This window comes from Episyrphus balteatus, chromosome 1, assembly GCF_945859705.1.
Source record: "Episyrphus balteatus chromosome 1, idEpiBalt1.1, whole genome shotgun sequence".
NCBI lineage: Eukaryota > Metazoa > Arthropoda > Insecta > Diptera > Syrphidae > Episyrphus > Episyrphus balteatus.
Genome location: NC_079134.1, coordinates 79,665,188 through 79,690,719, shown reverse-complemented (window position 1 = coordinate 79,690,719; position 25,532 = coordinate 79,665,188). Strand labels below are relative to the sequence as shown.

At 33.4% G+C, this 25,532-nt stretch overlaps 1 protein-coding gene across 1 annotated transcript; it reads right to left on the bottom strand.

The window, feature by feature from the left end:
• Positions 1 to 6,720: 6,720 nt before the first annotated feature.
• Positions 6,721 to 22,619, bottom strand: LOC129907152 (uncharacterized). The gene is made up of 4 exons (XM_055983232.1): positions 22,346 to 22,619; positions 14,846 to 15,126; positions 12,947 to 13,208; positions 6,721 to 9,017 (listed from the first exon to the last, which is right to left on the bottom strand). Exons 1-4 carry the CDS (start codon positions 22,617 to 22,619, stop codon positions 6,721 to 6,723), a joined length of 3,114 nt encoding a protein of 1,037 aa, XP_055839207.1.
• Positions 22,620 to 25,532: the final 2,913 nt, after the last annotated feature.

Below are 25,532 nucleotides of genomic sequence, written 5' to 3'. Positions count from 1 at the left end.
CTAAAAAAAAAATAAAAATCGAATACAAAAAAAATTTATTTTTAATATGTCACCGTTTTGTGGTACCAGACTGTAAATAAACTTCTCTTATAATTAAAACTCAATTACAAGTAGAAACAAACAAAAAAAAATTCCAAATAAAACTTCTATTGAAATAATAAAAAAAAAGGTTAAAATAAAAGTGGCTCTAATTTTAGACACCGGAGTGTAAATAAACTTGTAATGTGGTTTTAATTAAATATTCACTTCAAAACAAAAAAAAGTACCAAAAAAAATTATTAACTTACGTAAAAAAATAATAATAAAAAAAACAAGGTCTAATTTTAAGCACCGGACTGTAAATAAATTTATCACACGATTTGTATTGTGTACTTAATTCGTACCAAAATACAAAAAAAAATCAATTCAAATTCCCTACAAAAAAAAATAATTTAAAAAAAATTGACCAAATTTTTGCACCTGACTGTAAAACACGAATCAAATTGAATTCAATTCAAGGCCAACGATGTAAACAATAATATTTCTTATCAGCAAGTAAAAGTAAACAACTTGATTGCAATAAGAAAAAAAAGTACCGCTCGCAAAAATATGCAAAGAGAAAACAGCAACAAAAAAAAATTAAACGAAATTTGGTACCTAATGGGTGATATAAAAAAAAATATAAATTATAAAGCAAAATAATATGAATCAAATGTGGTAATATATATGTATATGTATGTATGTAGGCAATTTAAATATGTTATTTTTTTGTAATGATAATTCCAAACAATAAATCAGGGAGTATTGTTGTTTGAAAGGGACAAATATATATTGCTCGTATAATTAGCACTATAAAAAAAGTATGTATATGAACACCGTATGAAATGTACCGAATTGTATTTAAAATTAACGTTAATAAAAAAAACTGTTTGGTATATATTAACTTGAAATTATATGATAAAAAAAATACATTGAAATAGAAAAAAAAAAACTTACATAAATTTCTGGGAATACAAACAAAAGTATACCACTGGTCTCTATATATATTTCAGCTTCAAGTAGAGAAATCCCACAAAAAAATACACCAAAGTAATTGAATTGCTTATCAATTTTGTATGCACAATTTATAGCTTTCCACTAATGAATTTTTTTCCAATTATTTCACTGTAATAAAAAGAAAAACAACGACAGTAAAGGGCAAAACAATATTTTTTTTTAAATAAGAATTTTCCTAAGAAAGACAACACCAGAGAGAGAATATAAGAAACAACACAGCACCAAATTATATGCTCTTTTTTTTTTTATTTTCCACAATTTACAACGAGATTATTTCAACAACTTCCAAAATTCAAAAGCCCCACGTTTGGGTGCCAATTTGTTACACTTTTTCCCGACGATATTATAAAGAAAAAAATAACTAGGTAGATTTTACAACGCGAGGGACAACTTTGATGACGATGACGACGACGACGGTATGATGACTATGAGCTGAATTTGTTCAGCGAATTCAAAGAAACAAAAAAAAAGTGTAACACACACAGCAAATTTATATGCTGCCACCACGGCTAAATCAGCAAGGGATGGGTTCAGCGAATATTATGATTTGATGATTATAATTTAATGAGCAAATTAAAATAAAAAAAGGTAATAATAAAATTTTTGAATTCCAACTTACTTTCACCAGGAGCGTCGCCAGCTGAAATTTAAAAATGAAAAGGGCGCCAGCAATTTTTTTTGGAAAGGAAATTACAAACCTTTTGGAGCGAAAAACGACGATGGAAAATTAAAAAATAAAAAGAACGAATTTACTTTCTCTAGTGGAGATTTGAAAGCTTTTATTTGTTTGGGAAACCTTGCAATTAAGTAGGGCAAAAACCCAAAATCTTTTCGACCAATTGAACAAAGAGTTTTAGATTATTAAAATGGAATGCTAAGTTCAGTTTTTCGAACTGTTAAAAATTGAAACTAACTGGGTCGCGTGTCCCGCAATTTCGGGAAAATAAACCGGAACAAAAGCCAACGGATTTTTAAGCAAAAGGTTATTCAAAATTCACCAAGATAAAACGAAATATAAAACCAATGAAAAATATAAAAAAAAAACTACTTATCTTTTTTTTTCTGGATTGCCAACGATTCTATTGTTTTCCGATTTCCAACCCCAATTTCACCCTTGACCACTCTGCCAATTTTCCTCCCAATTTTTCTTTTTCAAAAATATTAATTTTAGCAACCACTAAAATTTTTATTTTCGAACACTATTTAACGAAACTATACTGCCGAAATTAAATTCTTTACCACTTTAAAATTTTTCTAACTATTATCTTTTTTTTTTTTTACAATTTTCCAATTTTAATCTTTCTTCTGAGCTTGCCAGTTTAAAAGTGAACGCCAGAAATTTTCTTCCTGGACGATCCTTTTTCGCTCTCATACCCCCAGTGCTTTCGGCCAATCCGGAGCAGCCGATTCCGATCACGTCATTCAGCAACTCTCAGCTCATTGGCTGCAGAGCGCCCATGTCGGAATCAAACGGTCCTAAATACTCGCACTCTCGTTCTCCCATGGTTTTGCGTTATCATCATGGAATTCGCCGGCAGCTGAATCGTTTCCAGTGGCGGGAATTCCATGAACGCATTCAGCCATTCATCCCCATTTTTTTTTTACAAGATAAAAAGAAAGAAAAGAATTGAAGTTAAAACAATCTAATTTCGGCTAACAAAATGCATTTGTCCCCACCAGGATTACTAATGAGAAAAACTTGGCAAAGATGGCACCCATCCCCATTCATTTTTTCCTTTTGAAGGAAAGTTGGCAAACATTTGTTTTTCACCGCGATTCTAAAATTAATACCAGTGGACTTTTGTTAGATTTGGGGGAATAGAAAAATAACCTTAGCGTTCCATCTTTTACAAAAATATATATAGATATGTTGGGCCCTCGGCCATACTCAAATTTGAGTGTCTTCAGCAATCGGGAACCAAATGTAACCCGTGCTTTTGCTCGTATACTAATATACTTTTATGTCGACAATCTTCTGGTCAGTCTTCTGCATCAACCAGTTTTTGTTAGGCCATCTTTTGGCGGTTTTAATTATGTGTTTGGTTTGACCCCCTCTGGGCCGATTTTTGAAGTTAAGGCACGACCATCTGTCGGCATATTTACATAATTAAGGCTCGACCACCTGTCGGCCGATTTTACTAATTCACACTCCCTCGGTATAATAGCAGAGTGCACTTCGTCGATTCGCACACCAATCCAATTTAGGTGCTAAGATCAAGTTTATTGTTTCTACAAATTTACTGAAAGAGATTACCAATGGCTGATGACCCATGGCTGCCCTTGTCTCTCTCAGTAAATCGAAGGAAACACCTGTAAAATAAACGGGAAGAAAGGGACAGAAAGATCAGTCATTGTTGCTGTAAATTTTACCGTAACACATTGAGTGAGGTGAGAATGAATCTCAATAGTTTGCCTAGCTCGACCAATGAATTTGGACTTTAATAAATTAATACACATTCTTTGTCCTTGATCGTTGTATGTCAGTAATGTTGGAATTATGTCATCTACGTTACTTATAAAAATAGGTAAGTCCTGTGTCTTACCGTCAAAAGTAGATAATCTTTCTATGTACTTTAAAGGATTGAGTTCTAAAACTCTTGGAATTAAAACATTATTATTAATATTAATATTGTTACCGTTGTTGTTTTGTGCTGCTGCTACTGCTGCTGCTGCTGCTTGTTGATTCATGGTGTGATTTTCTAGATTCCTTTGTTGGTTGAATTGTAGAATTGATTATTTTCACTTATCGATTTATTGTGTTGAGTATTTTCGTTACTCGATACAATCAATAGTTTGGTTGTGAGTTCGTAAAATTTAAACACTTATTTTTCCTTGAATGGATTGGTTTATTTCACTTATTCACTCATGTAATCAATGATTTAATTATGAGTTCGTAAATTTTAAACACTTATTGTTCCTTACATGGATTGGTTTAATTCACTTATTCACTTTATTAAATTTGATTTTCTTTTTGATTCGTATCACTGAATCTCATTTTATTTTAATGAGATCCTACCGACTGCGCCAATTTTAAATTAAACTTCTTTAAAATATTTTTTAAAAAAGAAAGAAATTTATTAGTTTGAATCTCAAAGGTTTTCTTAAGATACGAAGTATCTTGTTCGATGGTCGACTTAAGATTGGATGTGGTTTGTCCAATGGTTAATTTAAGATTTGATGTATCTTGCCCGAAAGCCAACTTAAGATTGGATGCGTCTTGTCCAATGGTTAATTTAAGATTTGATGTATCTTGCCCGAAAGCCAACTTAAGATTAAATTATAATTTTGATATTTGGAATGATCCAACAGGGGATCGTTACAATGTTCTTTGTTTAAAAATGATGACACAGCATCTTACAGTTGCTCTAGCGGATGCTTGGGTGTCGAAGTTTATTACTACTTAAAATGATGACACAGCATCTAACAGTGGATGCTTGGATGTCGCAGTTTATTATTACAAGAAAAATATTAGAATACACCAGAAGGGTATATGCTATGATTCAACATTGTAGATCGATACAATGTTGTATTGTTTATTTGTTTAGGTCTCGCTATTTTGTTTTAATTTATTGTGGAGGCGCACAAGTGATATCGGATAAAACTTATGTATGTAAGGGTGGGTCAAAAAAATAAAAAATCTTTTTTTAAATTATACTTCGAAATCGAAATCGATTCCTAGACACCTCTAGAATGTACGTACCAAATATGAGCTCTTAATATTAATGGGAAGATCCTCCGCTTCACAGCATTCCATTTTTACAACAATAGTATTTGAAAAAATCAATTTTTTAACAATCGATTTCTAAACGGTTAAATCAATCGATTTCTACTAAAAACCCTTTTTGTGGACCTCGAATATCTTTTAAACGGTTAGATAAACAAATAGTGTGTAAGTCCGTTTTGGTAGACCGTTCAATTTGCTACAAGAATATGTAAAGAAATTTTCTAAAAAGTCGATTGAAAAAAAAAATGGAAAATTGCGAGGCGGAGGATATTTAGAGGTGTCTAGCAAACGATTTTTCAAAATATTTCTATTAAAAATGTCTCAACATCTTCCAAATTTTTGTCAATACTTTTAAATTTACTATTGAAAACGATTTCGCAGAGTTCCTGCCTTTGGCAGGAGAAAAATTCCATGTTGAGACCTTAAATACGATGAAACTAAATAAATCGAACCATACTTAGGAACACAAAAAAATAAAAAAAAAAATATTTTAGGCAAACATTCCGTACTTTTTTACTCAGTTTCAGGAAAAGAAGATATTAAACTAAGAAAAACACTTTAAATTTGGTCGGAATGTTTGCCAAATCAAAAAGAACCGTTATTTAAAAAAAAAAAAATTGGCCCTCTGTCCTTGAACAATTTTTTTTATTTATTTTACTTAATAATCGAGTAAAAACTAATGCTATTTAAAAAACATACCTGGTTTAAGAAAATCTGTGCAAAAAATTTGATTATAAATTGATTTTCACTTAAATATTGGACGAAACGTAAATTAATGAATTTAGCACAGACCACAATTTTAGCAAAACTTTCAACTTTGATGCCGAACTGTAAAGTGATAGAAACAATAATTTAAAAAAAAGCTACTGAATCATATGAAGCATATTATCAGCTTATCAGAATAGTTATTTTTTTTGCAGTTTGTCACATATAAAAAAAATGACTTCTCGCCGCTCTTGCCTATGGAGCTGCCCCACAGTGCGTCGCACTCAAATTTCGCCAAAAAGAAAAATAAGGACCACCCTAATATATTTATACGACCGTAGACAGAGATCAAAAGTAGTCGATCTGAGCCTCTGATTTTTTTACCTGGGGAATAGTCCTGACAATATCCTTATTAACTATAAAGTAAAAATAAAATAAAATCACCGGTGGCAGAGCAAGGGTGGCTGAAGGGCACATGAAGGGCACCGATATATATATACCTACATATACCCCAGGGTGATTCTATAAAAGAACTTTTTTTGTGGTACTTAAGGACAAATACATACTTAATTTCCAAGTTTTTTTTTACTTTTAATAATTTTTTTTTGATAAAAATTTTTTTATTAAATTGAATCTTTTGTAAAAAAAAAAGGAAAATCAATTAAGATAAAATTTTTTTGATAAATTAAAATTGAAGAAACTGAACGATCAAATTAAAAATTGACCGTCAACCCGGGATCTCTATATATACTTTTTTGACTAAAAGATAGATTGATCCTGGTTGGTGCGTTATTTATTTTAACGGTGGCGAATTGAGCAAAAGATTCGAAATTAATTTGTACCAACTTGTACTTTTTAACTATCTTTTTCGTTAACCAGATACTTAGATTCGACTTTGAAGTGGCCGAGTGAATTCCACACAAAGCGAGCGAAAAAACAACGAGAATTTGTATCGAGCGAAGAAACGAAAGACGATAATTTCCCCTAAGGGTTTTAATACAAGAAGAGAGTTTATTTCATTTTAAAGCTTCTATTTATACACATAATTTTCTAGTAGTTTTTGTGAGAGAAGTTACGTTAAATTTACAAATACAATTTTAAAGCGAATTCAAATGCAAATTATTATGGCGAATGGTATAATTTAAAAGTAAATTGTAGTAGTTCTAATGAAATTCAAATTTATATAGTTTACAAAATAATTGATTTTAGAATGATTTTTAGCTCCAACATTCCGCCTCCTTTGGAAGGACTTCCTTTCAACACGGTATCGCTGCTAGTTTTCGAATTGGCCTTCGAAATTCTCCTCGTGACGTTTTGATATCGGCGACTCGTATACGACCATCAGGACCCTCGATAATGTTGACGACTTTTCCCAAGAGCCACTTTTGGGGTGGCAAATTGTCTTCATGGATGATGACGAGACTACCATCTTTGATGTTTGGCCTTGAAGTAGTCCATTTGGCACGATTCTGGAGTTCTAGAACGTATTCTGATGACCACCGCTTCCAGAAGTGGGTTTTGACGGCATTGATTCGACGCCATCGTTCCAGATAACTTATGTCGGAAACTTCTAGGCCTATTTCCGGAATCGCTCTTAGGGATGACCCGATGAGAAAATGGGCTGGCGTTAAGGCTTCTAGGTCGTTGGGATCAGGAGACATTGGAGTAATTGGCCTGGAGTTCATTATGGCCTCGATCTCTACCAGTGCCGTTGTCAGCTCTTCAAAGTTCAGTTTTGCACCGCCAAGACTGCGATAAAGATGGCCTTTTGCTACTTTTACGGCCGCTTCCCAAATTCCACCGAAATTAGGTGCCCTGGGGGGTATCAAATGAAAATTTATGGAAGCATTAGTACAAAAATTAACTATAGTTTCTTGGTTAGAACGTTTGAACAACATATCACGCAGTTCTTTAAGTTTTGACTGTGGGCCAACAAAATTTGTCGCATTATCACAATGGATGGTTTTTTGGATACCTCTACGACCTATCCTCCTTTTTAAGGCTGCTATAAAGGCATCAGCTGAAAGATCAGACACAGCTTCTAAATGGACTGCTTTCGACGAAAAACAAACAAAGACAGCCACATATGTTTTGTATGGCACCTTGCCACGAATTTTGTAATAAGTGTATATTGGACCACAAAAGTCCACTCCGCAACATAAAAATGGGCGAGATTGGGTCAATCTAGCAGCAGGCAAATCTCCCATTACCTGCTCGAACAACTTTGGCCTGTATCTGGCACAGTGTGGGCATTTTCGAACTACCCATCTTGCTACCTCACGAACATTGACAATCCAAAATGTTTGTCTCGTCAGCGCGACAAGAGCCTTTGGACCAGCATGGTAATTTGAAAGGTGAAGATGTCTGACGAGAGTTTTGGTGAAACTGCAATCTTTTGGCAGTAAAAGTGGATGCTTGCTTTCCTCTGGGATGTTTGCATGCTTCAATCGGCCTCCGACTCTTAACAAACGAATCACACTGACATCATCAACCTCGATAAACAGACTTAGAGCCTTTATAGAACCTTTAAGTGATTTGTTTTTAATAATTGCTTCGATTTCTTCCGAAAAGTACTTCTTTTGAATTATATAAACGATGATTTTTAGCGAATTTTCTAGCTCGTAAGCTGTTAGATACTCATTTGGAAATGGTATCATCCATACTCGTAGGTTGAGATACCTTTTGACATATGCGAAGATCCGTATCAATTTTGTATACGAGCTCATTCTTTCTATAAGATCGAGATAGTAGTTTGGTTCGAGCTGTTGACAACTTAGAACCGTTTGTCTTTTTTCTAATGAAGTTTCTTCTGGAGAAAGATGGATTTCTGCTGTGGATGGCCATTCTTCTTCTTCGTTCACCAGAAATGATGGACCTTCAAACCAAAGGGAATTTTTAATCTCATCTACCGTGCATCCTCGCGAAACCACATCTGCCGGATTTTCGTGTGTTGGGACGTGTCTCCAAACGACCTCTTTTGTCGTATCCTGGATTTCTGCAACTCGATTTCCAACAAACGTATTCAGTTTTGACGAATGAGTAGAAATCCAATGCAACACAATTGTCGAATCAGTCCAGAAATACGCCTTCGAGTAGTTTGAATCTACAATTTTTTGAATTTTGACCCAGAGTTTGGCTAGAAGGTGTGCTGCGCAAAGTTCGAGTCTAGGAAGTTGTCTCTTTTTTGCGGGTGCAACTCGAGACTTTGCGACTAACAGCTTCACATTAACTGACCCAAAGGAAAATAAACTTCGCAAATATATACAGCATCTATAAGCCTTCATTGACGCGTCTGCAAAACCATGGACTTCACAACTTATTTTGTTTTCAAGAAAAACATATCGAGGAATATCCAAATTTTGGAGTGAGTGAAGATCAGTGATGAATTGACGCCACTCTGCTTCAATTGCTTCTGGAATGGATTCATCCCAATCCAGCTTTTCTATCCAAAGCTGCTGGAGAACTATTTTTGCTCGGATTATGATGGGACTTAGCAAACCCATTGGATCAAAGAGTGGAGATGACAGTGAAAGAATTGATCTCTTGGTATTTGCTATACAGTATTTTTAAAGAAATTTCCTTTGATAAAAAAACACTAAATACTAGCTTTAAATATAATTATTGACAGTAAAGTTGTAATTTTATAAAGACATCATTATTAAAGTACAAAAGTAAATCAATTCTAGGAACACAAATCAAACTTTTCTTAAACATACAAAATACATTTTACAAAAAAAAATGTCAAAACCAATATAAATTTAATTTTTTTTCAATCCGTTTTAGGTATGCAACGAGGTTTAATTCAGATATTTTTTTTTAAATAAGTGTAGTTTTGTTTTCTCTCTCATTTTTCCGTAGCTCCCAATAAAGTACCTAGATTAATCAGCATTAGAAGCTTGCCTCTTTATATAGTTGATCTCTTAGAAATGCATTGTAAATCCTCTTTTAAATATATCTGTATTTCAAAATTCTGTAAAATTGCTGTAAAAAATATAGTGCGCGCGCACTTTTTTACATTATCAAAACGATATTTTTTACAGCATTTTTACAGAATTTTGATGTACAGAATTTTGAAATACAGCATTTCGACCAACCAGAATTTTGCTATACAGAATTTTGACTTTCAAAATTTTGTTCGTACAGCATTTTGCACATTCAGAATTTTGACATACAGTATTTTGGCATACAGTATTTTGAATACAGAATTTTGCAACATACAGAATTTCGACCCCAACCCGAACTTTTTTCTAATATCGTAAAAATAGTTTTTTGCTCTAAAATCTATATTTTTCATTATTTTTTGATAAATGTTGGGAACATTTTGGTTTTTATAATAATACATGTGTGTGCGTTTTTGGATTTTCGGTTTTTGAATTGGGGGGGAGGGGGGTGGTGTGGGGTTTTTTATAATTTTGGGGGGTTGATATATCTTTGAAACGGGTGCCTATTGTTTCGCCTTTTTTACTTCGATTTCTGTTATTTCGTTTTTGACACAAATTTTTTTGATCCTTTATTTGGGTTTTCGTATACTTCGTATTTCGATCACTTCGCCCAACTATAACTTCGCCTTGTGTCTTCTTGATTTTTATTTATTTCGCATTTTCATTACAAGTCCATTGAGTTGTTTCGCCAAGGTTCATTTCGCTTTTAGTTTATTTTGGCATCTGGTTAGACTTTTGGATTAAAGATAAGCAAATCGTTATAATATAAGAGATCTGTTACCTTAAATTGTAACGAATTCGTTGTTTTTTTTTTTTCTTTTTGGGCATTTTTAAAATTAACGGGCACTCAAAATGACGCGAATCATTCGCCACCATTTGTTTCGCCATTTTTTTGTGGATGTTAATAGCCTAAGGGCGTTAAAATTCGCGCGAATTTTAACGCCCTTAGGCTATTAACATCCACAAAAAAATGGGCGAAACAAATGGTGGCGAAATAATTAAAGTCCAAGTGAACCAAAGGTCACTTAAGGGTATGTTTCAGGGCCAAAAAATTATTAAGACTTTGCGCGAAGCTCTGTAGAATCCACATTTTTGAGAAGATTTTATTGAAATAAACGATTTTGGATTAAGAATATATTTAGTGACATATATTAGTGGCTTAAAAAAAAATAAAAATTTTGTAGTTGTCAAAATCAGTAAAAACTATGAAAAACGTCAAATTTAGATGTGTGTTGTTAAGAACCGCTGGGAAATTCATCAAATGTTATTTTTTTATTTGTGAATATTTTTTTTTTACATAACAACAAATACCTTCAAGCAAAAATCATATAACAAGTAAAGATGTCGCACGTAGAACAAAATTCTGTGCCAGAAAATTTCAACGATGAAAATTTGCGATGGGTCCTAACATGTGTCTGAGAATTAAATTGTTTAGCAACATTTTAAAATTCTTTCATATATGAAGTAGAAAAGAGAGGGTTGATTTTTATAGATGGAATGCATTGAATGGGAGAGAGCGAGATAGTATTTAAATGTTGATAAAAACTAGGAAAAGAAAAAAAAATACATTTCTCTTCGAGTTATGAATTAATTTTTTTTCTCAATTTATTCACAGAAACTGATATTGGGTTAAAATAATAATTTAAATAGAAACAGTTTTAGCTATATGTGACAAATATATGAACAAAATTGTGTGAAAATGAATTTCAACCCTCAAATTGTCGATGGGTCCACTCCAAAACATAACAACGAAGAAATCCTTTGCAACATTTCAAAAAGTTCTTATAATGAGTGGGAAAGAGAGAGAATTAATTTTAAATACATTTTTTCTTAAGTGCGAAGGACCGAGATGTAAGTTGAATAGGAATAAATGAAAACAAAAAGGATCGTTTTGCCATGCGAATATAGATATTTTTTTTTTTTACAACTGGATTGCTTCGCTCAAGCAGGCCGACGGACGACGAGATGGCTAGTTTTAAGGAATGATGAAAAAACGAAGAAAAAGACTTTTGCAAGTGACTGGTGTGCTTGAGGTGTATGCAGAAGCAGGTTGATAAGTTTTTTTTTGTTTTAAATTTTTTTCGATGGTAGGTAGTTACGATATTAAGGTATTTTTTTAAGTGGAGGGTGGTTTTTTATTTCTATATTTGTTTCTCTTTTTGAATAATTGCAAGGCACAGGCGCATTGCTTCTAGGTGTACAGGTACACACATAATATGTAGGTAATCGTCCTTGAAAATTGTAGTTCATTTCATTTTGGTTGAAAAAAAAATTCAAACTAGTGGTAGGCAAGTAGTTAGTGATAAAAATGATCATTTATGGTTTGTTGTTTTTTTTTTCTTTATTGAGGTAGGTAATGTAGGTATTGATATTGAAAGATTTATTTAGTGTGGATGTAGATATAGAAAATGTAGGTATTAAAGACTAAGTATTTAATGTAGGTAATTTTCTTTGATGTGCACATAGGTATTTGTATGTGTCAATAGAATCTACTTGATATGTTTATACATACGTACATACATATATATACAGGGTGTTCTGTGCCAAAATCTAGAGCGTGTAGGCTGGATTTGAACAGATAATTTTAAAATCAAAATTAATTTTTTTTTTTAATTCGAACTAATTCCAATTTTTAAAGATTTCAAGAGAATCATCTTTCCTAGATATGTATGTAGGTACCTTCCTACCTACCTTCAATTTGAAATCTCTTCTTTATTTTTTTTCTTTTCTCGCCATTGATTTACTTTCGAGATGCACTTTAATGTTTGTTTTGTTGTGCCTAAAAGCTAACCCATGTAGGTTGGGTGGGGAAAAATAAAATCGTTTTGGGAGGGACAAATTTCTTAAAAAGAATTAACTTAACTTCGAAACAAAATTTTTAAAAATTAACGCGTATAGGTAGGTTAGTACACCCATAATGACGTGGTATAAATTTATTATTTTATTCTCAATTCATTGTACTTACTAACAAAAGCTCTTTTCTCTCTTTCTATTCCGTCTAACATACATATGCCGTGCAATTTGCATTTAAAAGACCTTGAGTCTTACGGCAAAAATTAAAAATGTAAATTATATGAAATATTTTATATAGTTGAACAATTCCAACTTTTGATTTAACTCTCCAAAATTTGAACTTTTTCTTTGGAAATGTTCTTAAATTTTTTGGCAGACCAAGCGCAGTGTTTTCTTAGTAAAACTAAAACTAGAAAATCCAGAGCTTTTACTCTATGCGAGTAGCAAGAATGTTCTTGGTCGAGCCAAGCAATATTTTTTGAGCTTTTCTCCGCTAAACATTTCGATACCATAACTTTTTTTATATCTTTCAAACTTCTATCGAAATCGAAAATTTGGCGAAATATACGTACATGGGTTCTACACACATAGAAAAATTCATCCGATGGAGCATATCAATTTCCGAAATCGGAATCTTTGGAATAATTTTTCTCAAAAATAAATATTTCGCTATCGCAAGTTAAAACTTCATCTTGTTTTCTCCATTCTGTTTCGCGCTTTTCGCATTTTAACTTATTGACGACCTTACTCGCAACGTACCCAACAAAATATCTCATAGCCGTTATTTCAGTCGTAATATGAGAATCAGAACTAATTTCTCCTTGATTTTTATCAACTATCTTTTGTGAAAGTTCAGAAGAATCTTCTTGTGTGTGAATTTCCTTTTCAAGATTTTCTTCATGCACTTCATTGTTTGTAGATTCGGCCAACGATCCGACAGTTAGCATGTTTTCCTCGTCTTCAATGCAATTTCCAAATCTTGTGAAACAGCACAAACTAGTTGTCATAATCTTTGCGACAAGAAAATTTACTTCGTGAACTGAAGGATTCTTAGTATTTCCACCCTTTGCTCTTATTTGAGAAAATAAGTTTTCTATTATGTCTTGATTAAATCTTTTTGTTAACATGAAATCAATGTTTTCATTTTCTTCGAAAATTTTCTCAGCCATCAAAAAACTTCCTTTTAACGTTTGCTCCAAACCATCAATCCAAAAGACTTTCGTTTTGCTAACCACTTTAATTTTTTGGACATATCCAATAAATTCTTCTATGCACGTAAATATGTGGTTATTCATTTTCAATGCCGATTTGTAAAAATTTTTATCGTAGAGACTGCCACTATTCATGCAATCGAATATTTTGTCAATCCTTTCTATGCATTTTGCGGTTGACTTTACGGTGCATTTTTCTCTTTCCTCAAAATTTCCTGTTTCCACTGCCGTCAACAAAGCCGCTGCAGTGGTCCTACTAAAAACTTGAGCAGCATATATTACGTGATTTTTTCGAAAGAATTGGGATCGATATGTTTTTGAGTCAGCTTTGGACACATTTTTGTTGTATTAAATTTTTCCATCTCATAAAGACGCTTGATTGGTCCAAAGCTAACGATTCCATCAGGCGTATCTAAGTCCGACTTAATTAAAGTGTTCCTGATACTTTTGATGATATGTGGAATATCGTAAAATGCAAAAACCGGTTTTTCATCAAAATAAAAATAAGGCTTATCCTTTGTGATGCCCAATAACCCCAAACATTTCCTGTTATTTGGACCTTGGTCACAAATAACGGCTTTAACATTTAAACCAAAATCCTTAGATATTTTTAGATTTTTTGTTAAAATTTGTTCTAAGGTTTTTCCAGTTATATTCGTTTCACTAACAAAATAATTGAAAACACATTTCCAATTGGAAACAAGGCCCCGTAGCATAAAAACGCAAACTTGTTTCCCTATTTTATTTTTTCGTACGAAACCATTATCTTCCAACCCATCAATCAGATCTACTGCAGAATTGTAAGTAAGATCCTTTCTTATTGCGATTTCGTCAAAAACAATTGCACAAATTCGGCTTTGGGTATCCATATTATCAAATTTTTTTAAAAGCTCTTGATAAGCCGTGTTTATAAAACCTGGTTGCATGTTTTTCACCGGAGACCATCTATGCAAACTCGAAACATGGGGTAAGTTCAGGCTTAGACCATCTCTCAAAAATATATAGGCAGACTGAGACCTATAAAATATATTTTGAGCCAAAACTTTTTGTTCATTATTCCATAATGTATTAGATTTTTGCATCAATATCATGCTGCATAATGTTTTGGCATTAGCCGAAATGTTTAATTTATTAATTTCTTCGGAAAGAAATGTATAACTTTTTATTTTGCAGCTTGGATTTTTCAATCGGAATGAAACTCGTTTCTTATTCATTCTCAAAGCTTTGAGTTCAGCTTTAACAGCAACCAGTTTTTTTTTCAAAGTATCACACTTTTTAGAAAATCTTGTGGACTTTTTCATATATAAATTGCAGTTCTTTATGTTTTTTAAACAAGAACTGCACAAGCCTTCAATTGGTTCTGGCGAGTCTTGATTCCTCTGATGCGGTGGGGTTCTGAAAAGAACCAAGTCATTCAATGTTAAATCGTCATTTACCTCCTCAATTTGAAGTGGTGGAGTTCTTAAAAGAACTAAGTCATTCATAACGAAATCATCATCCACCCTTTCAATTTGTGGAGGTACAGTTCTCAAAAGAACTAATTCATTCCCATTGAAATCATCATCCACCGATGGAACCTGCGGAGGTGGAGTTCTTAAAAGAACTAAGTCATTCATGACGAAATCATCATCCACCCCCTCAACTTCCTTCAATTGTTCTGATGGCAAAAGCAATGTGGGTACCGAGTTATTCTTTAAACGCTTTTTACCTAAGCAATCTACAGAAAAATGTAAATTACATACGTATAAATTGTTTAAAGAATCCCCCTGAGAAATTCCACATTTCGCTCTCCAAATTTTCTGCAAACTAGAGCCTGCAGGAAATTTGAAGAGTTTAATTTGTTGATTTTCTCTATAAGTTCTCCCACATTGCTTAATGCAACACTTCCATTAAAAGAGTATTTTTTGTAATTTACAAACATCATTCAATTTTTCCTTAACCAATTTGAAAACACGACCATCCACAACAAAATCCAAAATAGCAGTGATCTTTTTTCTTCTTTCGCATACATAAAATTTTATTTCGATCTAGAATTTTTATTTTGTCCTCCAAAATAAAATTAATTTCCTGCCGGCCGGCTTTGTGTGTGTGTGTGTGTTTGTGTGGCATTCGTCCTCGAAAAAGAACGACTCGTTTCTTCCGAGAACGAATGCCGAACGAAAATTTGCAGAAAATTTGGAGAGCGAAATGTGGAATTTCTCAGGGGGATTCTTTAAACAATTTATACGTATGTAATTTACATTTTTCTGTAGATTGCTTAGGTAAAAAGCGTTTAAAGAATAACTCGGTACCCACATTGCTTTTGCCATCAGAACAATTGAAGGAAGTTGAGGGGGTGGATGATGATTTCGTCATGAATGACTTAGTTCTTTTAAGAACTCCACCTCCGCAGGTTCCATCGGTGGATGATGATTTCAATGGGAATGAATTAGTTCTTTTGAGAACTGTACCTCCACAAATTGAAAGGGTGGATGATGATTTCGTTATGAATGACTTAGTTCTTTTAAGAACTCCACCACTTCAAATTGAGGAGGTAAATGACGATTTAACATTGAATGACTTGGTTCTTTTCAGAACCCCACCGCATCAGAGGAATCAAGACTCGCCAGAACCAATTGAAGGCTTGTGCAGTTCTTGTTTAAAAAACATAAAGAACTGCAATTTATATATGAAAAAGTCCACAAGATTTTCTAAAAAGTGTGATACTTTGAAAAAAAAACTGGTTGCTGTTAAAGCTGAACTCAAAGCTTTGAGAATGAATAAGAAACGAGTTTCATTCCGATTGAAAAATCCAAGCTGCAAAATAAAAAGTTATACATTTCTTTCCGAAGAAATTAATAAATTAAACATTTCGGCTAATGCCAAAACATTATGCAGCATGATATTGATGCAAAAATCCAATACATTATGGAATAATGAACAAAAAGTTTTGGCTCAAAATATATTTTATAGGTCTCAGTCTGCCTATATATTTTTGAGAGATGGTCTAAGCCTGAACTTACCCCATGTTTCGAGTTTGCATAGATGGTCTCCGGTGAAAAACATGCAACCAGGTTTTATAAACACGGCTTATCAAGAGCTTTTAAAAAAATTTGATAATATGGATACCCAAAGCCGAATTTGTGCAATTGTTTTTGACGAAATCGCAATAAGAAAGGATCTTACTTACAATTCTGCAGTAGATCTGATTGATGGGTTGGAAGATAATGGTTTCGTACGAAAAAATAAAATAGGGAAACAAGTTTGCGTTTTTATGCTACGGGGCCTTGTTTCCAATTGGAAATGTGTTTTCAATTATTTTGTTAGTGAAACGAATATAACTGGAAAAACCTTAGAACAAATTTTAACAAAAAATCTAAAAATATCTAAGGATTTTGGTTTAAATGTTAAAGCCGTTATTTGTGACCAAGGTCCAAATAACAGGAAATGTTTGGGGTTATTGGGCATCACAAAGGATAAGCCTTATTTTTATTTTGATGAAAAACCGGTTTTTGCATTTTACGATATTCCACATATCATCAAAAGTATCAGGAACACTTTAATTAAGTCGGACTTAGATACGCCTGATGGAATCGTTAGCTTTGGATCAATCAAGCGTCTTTATGAGATGGAAAAATTTAATACAACAAAAATGTGTCCAAAGCTGACTCAAAAACATATCGATCCCAATTCTTTCGAAAAAATCACGTAATATATGCTGCTCAAGTTTTTAGTAGGACCACTGCAGCGGCTTTGTTGACGGCAGTGGAAACAGGAAATTTTGAGGAAAGAGAAAAATGCACCGTAAAGTCAACCGCAAAATGCATAGAAAGGATTGACAAAATATTCGATTGCATGAATAGTGGCAGTCTCTACGATAAAAATTTTTACAAATCGGCATTGAAAATGAATAACCACATATTTACGTGCATAGAAGAATTTATTGGATATGTCCAAAAAATTAAAGTGGTTAGCAAAACGAAAGTCTTTTGGATTGATGGTTTGGAGCAAACGTTAAAAGGAAGTTTTTTGATGGCTGAGAAAATTTTCGAAGAAAATGAAAACATTGATTTCATGTTAACAAAAAGATTTAATCAAGACATAATAGAAAACTTATTTTCTCAAATAAGAGCAAAGGGTGGAAATACTAAGAATCCTTCAGTTCACGAAGTAAATTTTCTTGTCGCAAAGATTATGACAACTAGTTTGTGCTGTTTCACAAGATTTGGAAATTGCATTGAAGACGAGGAAAACATGCTAACTGTCGGATCGTTGGCCGAATCTACAAACAATGAAGTGCATGAAGAAAATCTTGAAAAGGAAATTCACACACAAGAAGATTCTTCTGAACTTTCACAAAAGATAGTTGATAAAAATCAAGGAGAAATTAGTTCTGATTCTCATATTACGACTGAAATAACGGCTATGAGATATTTTGTTGGGTACGTTGCGAGTAAGGTCGTCAATAAGTTAAAATGCGAAAAGCGCGAAACAGAATGGAGAAAACAAGATGAAGTTTTAACTTGCGATAGCGAAATATTTATTTTTGAGAAAAATTATTCCAAAGATTCCGATTTCGGAAATTGATATGCTCCATCGGATGAATTTTTCTATGTGTGTAGAACCCATGTACGTATATTTCGCCAAATTTTCGATTTCGATAGAAGTTTGAAAGATATAAAAAAAGTTATGGTATCGAAATGTTTAGCGGAGAAAAGCTCAAAAAATATTGCTTGGCTCGACTAAGAACATTCTTGCTACTCGCATAGAGTAAAAGCTCTGGATTTTCTAGTTTTAGTTTTACTAAGAAAACACTGCGCTTGGTCTGCCAAAAAATTTAAGAACATTTCCAAAGAAAAAGTTCAAATTTTGGAGAGTTAAATCAAAAGTTGGAATTGTTCAACTATATAAAATATTTCATATAATTTACATTTTTAATTTTTGCCGTAAGACTCAAGGTCTTTTAAATGCAAATTGCACGGCATATGTATGTTAGACGGAATAGAAAGAGATAAAAGAGCTTTTGTTAGTAAGTACAATGAATTGAGAATAAAATAATAAATTTATACCACGTCATTATGGGTGTACTAACCTACCTATACGCGTTAATTTTAAAAAATTTTGTTTCGAAGTTAAGTTAATTCTTTTTAAGAAATTTGTCCCTCCCAAAACGATTTTATTTTTCCCCACCCAACCTACATGGGTTAGCTTTTAGGCACAACAAAACAAACATTAAAGTGCATCTCGAAAGTAAATCAATGGCGAGAAAAGAAAAAAAATAAAGAAGAGATTTCAAATTGAAGGTAGGTAGGAAGGTACCTACATATCTAGGAAAGATGATTCTCTTGAAATCTTTAAAAATTGGAATTAGTTCGAATTAAAAAAAAAAAATTAATTTTGATTTTAAAATTATCTGTTCAAATCCAGCCTACACGATCTAGATTTTGGCACAGAACACCCTGTATATATATGTATGTACCTACGTATGTATAAACATATCAAGTAGATTCTATTGACACATACAAATATGTGCACATCAAAGAAAATTACCTACATTAAATACCTAGTCTTTAATACCTACATTTTCTATATCTACATCCACACTAAATAAATCTTTCAATATCAATACCTACATTACCTACCTCAATAAAGAAAAAAAAACAACAAACCATAAATGATCATTTTTATCACTAACTACTTGCCTACCACTAGTTTGAATTTTTTTTTCAACCAAAATAAAATGAACTACAATTTTCAAGGACGATTACCTAACCTACCTACATATTATGTGTGTACCTGTACACCTAGAAGCAATGCGCCTGTGCCTTGCGATTATTCAAAAAGAGAAACAAATATAGAAATAAAAAACCACCCTCCACTTAACCCATTAAGAGCCGAATGTCTTTAAAACCAAAAATATTAAGGTTTATCTTGTTTATTTTACTGAAAAACACATAATGTACCTAAAAATATACAAAACAAGAAAAAAAATATATGCAAAGTAGGTTTTTGGGCCTGTACCCAAGCGGGTACAATGGCTTAATACATGCTCATTTTTATGATGAATGAAAATTTTTGAAGCACTCTTTTTCTACACAAAGTGCTACGTCGCATTGCTCGCAAGTCCATCTTACTCGGTTATGACATTGACGACAGCGTAGTGGTTTCGTTATTCGCTTCGGAAAATGGTTTCCACCAGTAGTTGCTGCAGAAGGAACTACTGCTCGCTTGGATGTTGAGGTTGAGGGTTGCTTATAATTTCGCAAGTAGTGGCGAACAATAGTACGATGAAACTGCAATAAGTCCATGTTGCTATTGTAGACTATTTTATATAACTTCCAAGCATTGACCATCACAGAATTCATCATTACAGTGAAAAGTGGCCACCACCATTTTTTGCCGCAAAATTTGATCCTGTAATTGTTTATGGCTTGATCATGAAGGTCCACGCCTCCCATCCCCGAATTATACTCTGCAATCATTTTAGGCTGTTTTACAATGACTTTAGCTTTTTCTTTCGAGCACCATCGGTTGACGGAATGCATCGGCTCGATACCCTCAAAGTTTGAGCCAACACTCACAGCGCTGTTATCATTCCATTTCACGAAAAAGTATTTTATTGGCAGTATCGTATCTGTGATCATAGAAACCTCGTTTTTCTTTTTTGAACTCTGCATTCGATTTTAGCCGACATTTTTTTGTTCTACACTCGCGTACAGTCCCGATAGCTCGAAAACCTTTTTGTTTCAGCAAAACAAGCAGATCATGTGACGTAAAAAAATTATCAAAAAATACAATGTGATCTGAAGGGAACTTTGTCCAAAAAATCAACAACAACTCTGGATCCAAGTGGCATTTGCTGTTTTGCCATAGTGACGTTTTTGGCTCCACAATAGGTTTCGAATTGGTACAAATAACCACAACTGCTCGTCTTATTTTTGCCATTTTGTCGGAAAGAACCAAATTATTGTTGTCAGCTAAGTGGAGATATTTTTTGGTTTCCTTGAATCTATTTCGGGACATATTGTTAGCAACAATCGGTACACGAGTATCTTCATCTGTTTGCCAGTACATATTCTCCCTTGGCATAGAGTGATAGCGGCTGTAAAGCAATATACCCAAAAAGACTTTCAAATCGTCTTCGGTGAATGTAAAACTATGCGCGTTAGACTGTGCTGCATAAACGCGAGACTGCTCAACGATCAAATTTACTACTTCCTCGGACTTTCTCGGACTTTCTACCAAATTCATTCAGATCATCAAAGAAATGTATTGTGGAACTAATGCTGCTGTTTGGGATGGAAACAATATATCGGATTGGTTTGAAACAGATAGTGGTGTGAAGCAGGGATGCCCACTTAGTGCATTGTTATTTGCACTCTTTATAAAACGATGTTGTGACCGAACTACCTGGTGGAATCAGAATTGCAGGCACCATCGTAAATGTTCTTTTGTACGCCGATGATTTGGTAGTTTTATCTGAAAATCCGCAAAATCTTCAATTGATGATAAACCGCCTTGTTTCATTCTGTGAGAAGTGGGGACTTATCATTAACACAGATAAATCGAAGGTAATGGTTTTCTCAAGAAATAATCGGGGTAACTCAACACAAAACTATAATTGGTTCTTGGGAACTAACCGTCTTGATGTTGTGAGAGAGTATATTTATTTGGGAGTAAAGCTTAATACAACACTTGATTTCAAAACACATTTTGAAGAAAAAACTAAAACTTGCCAGAAACTTATAAACTCTACTTGGAAAAATGTTTTGTTCAATGAAAACGTTAGTCTGTCAACAAAGTACAAAATCTTTGATTCAGTCGTTAAATCGACATTGTGTTACGCTGCAGAAGTATGGGGAACTGATGAATTTGAAGAAATGGAAAAGCTGCAAAGAAGTTTCATCAAAAAATTGTTCAACCTACCAATAAAAACTCCAAATTATGCTATTTACTTAGAAACAGGTTTACCCAAAATTTTTACTAGTACTCTTAAAACACAAGCCGACTATATTCTAAAAGTACTCGACTTCCCCGAATCACGACTCGTATGGAAAATGCTACAGTATGAAATCCGAAATAAAGATTGGTGGATGGAGAAATGGCGAAGTCTATGGAGAAAATACCAACATAATTCCCGGCGATAGAATAACACTAAAAGATCGGTTGTATCGTACAATACAAAAGTTTGAAGATAATCAGAGAGCGTTGCTTGTAGCGGAAGCCCAGCAGTCGGATAGCAGATTCTTGTACTCAAAACTCAACTATAATCTAGAAGCTGATAACTATTTTTGCGATTTGCATAGTTACAAACAAATCTCTTTAATATTTAAAACTAGATGCGAGGTCCTTGGGCTAAACGGTGCACCATATAATGGAAGTTTTGATCGGTTTTGCACATTGTGTAACCTCAAATCAAAAGAGGACTGCTTTCACTTTATTGGAGTGTGCCCAATTTATGCAGTACAAAGACAACAATATCTAGGAGCTAAATATTTAACGGTGCAAGAAACAGTTGATTTGCTAAATGGCCCGAACTGGAAAAATCTTTATTCATTCTTAAAAAGTGCGTATAAATATAGAATGTTATTGATAACTGAATTTGATTAAAACAAAATTGTAATGTAAACTTCTTCAACCAAAAAAAATATTAAATTGTTAAAATATTATTGCCAACTGAGCTGACGGCAATGCCATAGCTTATAAATTCATTTTTATAATAATCATGTTATTACTTTATAAAATCAATAAATGAATTACTTACTTACTTACTTACTTACTTACTACTTCCTCATCAAATAAAGTTTCGAAAATTTCAAGTTCCGACTTCCCATGCAACGCAGTAACCATATTTACCTTTTGTCCCAAGAAAAAACAGCTTTTTTGCATTTCAGTTGCACATTGTTTTTTGGACCATTTTGGAAAATTTTCACAATATTTTGCAGACTGCATTCTACGTCGCAGCTCTTGAAGCGGTAAATCATCTTCACTGTCACTGTCACTGCTACAAAATACCTCTACTTCACCTGGAACATCTTGTGGCATGGTGGAAACAACAAGGTCTTCAGCATCTCCCTCCTCAACATCCGTATTACAATCTGGATCTGGTGGAAGCAACACAAGATCAAAAGTGTTATGACTTGATGACGTTTCAACGAAGTCTAAGGCGCTTCCTAAGTTTTGAAAGCTTCTGCCATAAAAACTTGATGGTTTGATGCTTGGAAAAGCCATATCAATTTGAATATTTATCTAGAAAAAACGTGTACCTTATTAGCCATTGTACCCAAGCGAGTACAGCACTTTTTTACTTACCAAATGCTATCAAAAGTATTCTTTTTTCATAAAACTTTTTTACGATATGAAAATACAAGCCGTTTACTTTCCAAATTTAGTTATAATGCTTTCAATTACAATGTAACTTTTTTTTACGCTCACAAATGATGACAAGCCTACTGAAAACGTGCAAATTGACTTACACGAAGAAAAAGAAAGCAAACTAGAAAGAACCGTATTGCGCTGCAGCCACTTTGTAAACGCTAGCCCGGGAGCCAGCGTCATTATTCAATGTTAATGATGATAACGCTTAAATTATTTTTTTATCTGTAGTTTAGGCAAATGTAATCAACAAAATCGATGCCTGCCACCTCAACAGTGGGGTAATAAGTGGCAAAAAATGTTCAAAGTTGTAAAAAAAACGAGGTCACATGTCTAACATGATAAAACTTGAAACCGGTCTAGAACGTTAGTTGGCACTGCCTTGAGAAAAAAAAACCATGCCTGCCACCTGGACAGTGGGGCGAAGTTATCCTGCCGCTGACCTAAAGTTGTAAAAAAAACCGTCAAATTGTTATATGTGATAAGGGCTGAAGTATGTTTAGATAGTTAGTTTGACATTTAAAATAGAGGAAAAACCATGCCTGCCGCTTGCGTCCCGGGGAGAAGTCGCCGGCAGGATCGAAAATAGTCGCACTGTCGCATACTGTATACAATCCAAAAATATTTTGTTTTTGGGTAGAAATCTGGGAGAGAAACAATGTTTTGATGAATTTTGTAGACCGTTTAATAAAGAACACTGAAAAAATAATATCAGCTCTAAAAGTCTAATATCACTCCAAAAAAGGGGGCAAAGAGGGGAAAAACATCCTTTTTAATCTATTAATTATTTAATTTCATCTGAACAGCTATGAAACTAAATGTATACAAGAAATATGCATATTTTTTGCATAATTTTATATCTTATAACAATAATATAAGAAAAAGGGGCACAAAGAAGGGCAAATGGGATACAAACACATTTTTATATGGTTTCTTGATACCCATATATTCAAAACGAAATTCTTTTAGAATAATTAGTTTTATTTCTGGCACTAATATAAATCAAACCATAAAAATTTGAGAGTGGTGCGGTGGGGGTGGTTATGGGTCTAAAACACCCTTAATTTTTTTTTTGTTTCATAACGAAACGTAATGTGTATTTTTTTGCAAAAGTCGTAACTGGTACAAATTGATAAGATTATTGCAATCTTAATTTCACATTTTTTATTTGTGAGATCCTTACCAGAATTGCCACTGGTAATATATTTATTTTTAAATGAAACATTTTTTGCAATCAAAAATGTAAATTTTTTCAATATAAATGTCTTTTTTTTTTTTTTTCAAAAACATTTTGTTTGTCAATGATGAAGTTGTTTTTATTTAATTCATGGATAAAAATGTTACTTTTTTTTAATTATCAATTTATTTTCAAATGAATACTTTCCTTTTCCTATTTTTATACCTGAGTTCATACTTGTGCAAAAAAAATATAATTGAATAACCATTTTTTGGCTGATTTTCATAGTAAATTTTTTTATACCTGATTTCCTAATTGGTGCCAAGAAAAAGTAATGAAGAAAAATTATTTTGCATATTTTACCTAAAAAGGGTTAAATGCTCTTTTTTCAAGAAAAAGTAATTAGGAAAAATAATTTAATAAATCTACCCTATTGAACATTTTGGAAACAAAGGAAAACAAAGAACCCCCATCGCATGTAGATGTCCAAATTTTCGATGGATTTTTCATTCTTCATCTGATGAGAGAGATCCCAGCTTCTTTTGGAAATATTTCAAAAAAGATACTGCAGATGTTTACGAGATATACACTTGTACAGCCGGAACGGTGATAGTAACCTTTGACGAGTATTTCTCACCCTCAATCAAGGACAATGAACACACGTTGCGAGGTACAAACCGAAGTCAAATGTATATCAAATAAAGGGTCCCGATCAAGTCCGGCCTGCAGACTTTTTATCCGTGCTGAGAAATATTAATTTTAAGGAGAGCTTGGTGTCTTTTTTGATCGAAGACTAGAAAAATCAAGAGATGGTGACATTCTTCAAAAATAAAGCAGTTTATGTTGACTATAAAAATTGTTACAAATTTTTGGAAGTTAATGGAGCTGTTGTTAGAACAGAAGACGAAAATAAAGCATGTCCTGCGCACGAAGAAGCCGACACTAAAGTCATTTTCCACGCCTGTCAAGTGGAGCCAGATTCGAATGTTCTTATTCGCTGTTCCGATACGGACATTCTCGTCATTGCACTTGGAAACATGCAGCACTTGAAAGAAAATGTAAGACTTTGGCTGAAAGTTGGCGTTGGTAATGCAGAAAAGTTCATCAACGTGTCGAAGCTCTACGAATCATTGGGACTAGATTTATGTCAAGCTCTTCCAGGATTCCATGCTTTCACAGGATGTGACTTCAACCCTGCATTTTTTCAAAAAAGGCAAGAAGCGGCCACTTACAATTCTTCAAAACTCAACTGATTTCATCGAAGCCTTCTCAAAACTGAAAAACTATCCAGACATCGAAGCACAGATATTTGACATACTAGAAAGATTTGTTTGCTACATATACGGACTTAAACAGTTTAATGACGTCAACGAAGCCCGGCTTTCAATTTTCGCCAAATCCTTTAAATGCAACGACATTGAAGAGACGTTCAAAATTAAAACAAAAAACTTTGATGGCTCAAATTTGCCACCCTGCCAGTCGGAGCTGCGCCAGCAAATTTTGAGATGTGCTTACATCTGAAGTATATGGAGTAATGCATATCGCCAAAATCCAACCGTCCTCTCTCCTTCTAACTGTGGATGGCAAGAAAT

Excerpts from the sequence above, each read along its gene's own strand:
- LOC129907152 (XM_055983232.1), bottom strand. The coding sequence starts at position 22,619 with ATGGCTTTTCCAAGCATCAAACCATCAAGTTTTTATGGCAGAAGCTTT. Across the intron at positions 15,127-22,345 it reads ACCGCTTCAAGAGCTGCGAC|ATTGCTTAGGTAAAAAGCGT; the intron begins GTAGAATGCAGT and ends ATTTTTCTGTAG. Across the intron at positions 9,018-12,946 it reads TTTTGTTGGGTACGTTGCGA|CAAATACCAAGAGATCAATT; the intron begins GTAAGGTCGTCA and ends AATACTGTATAG.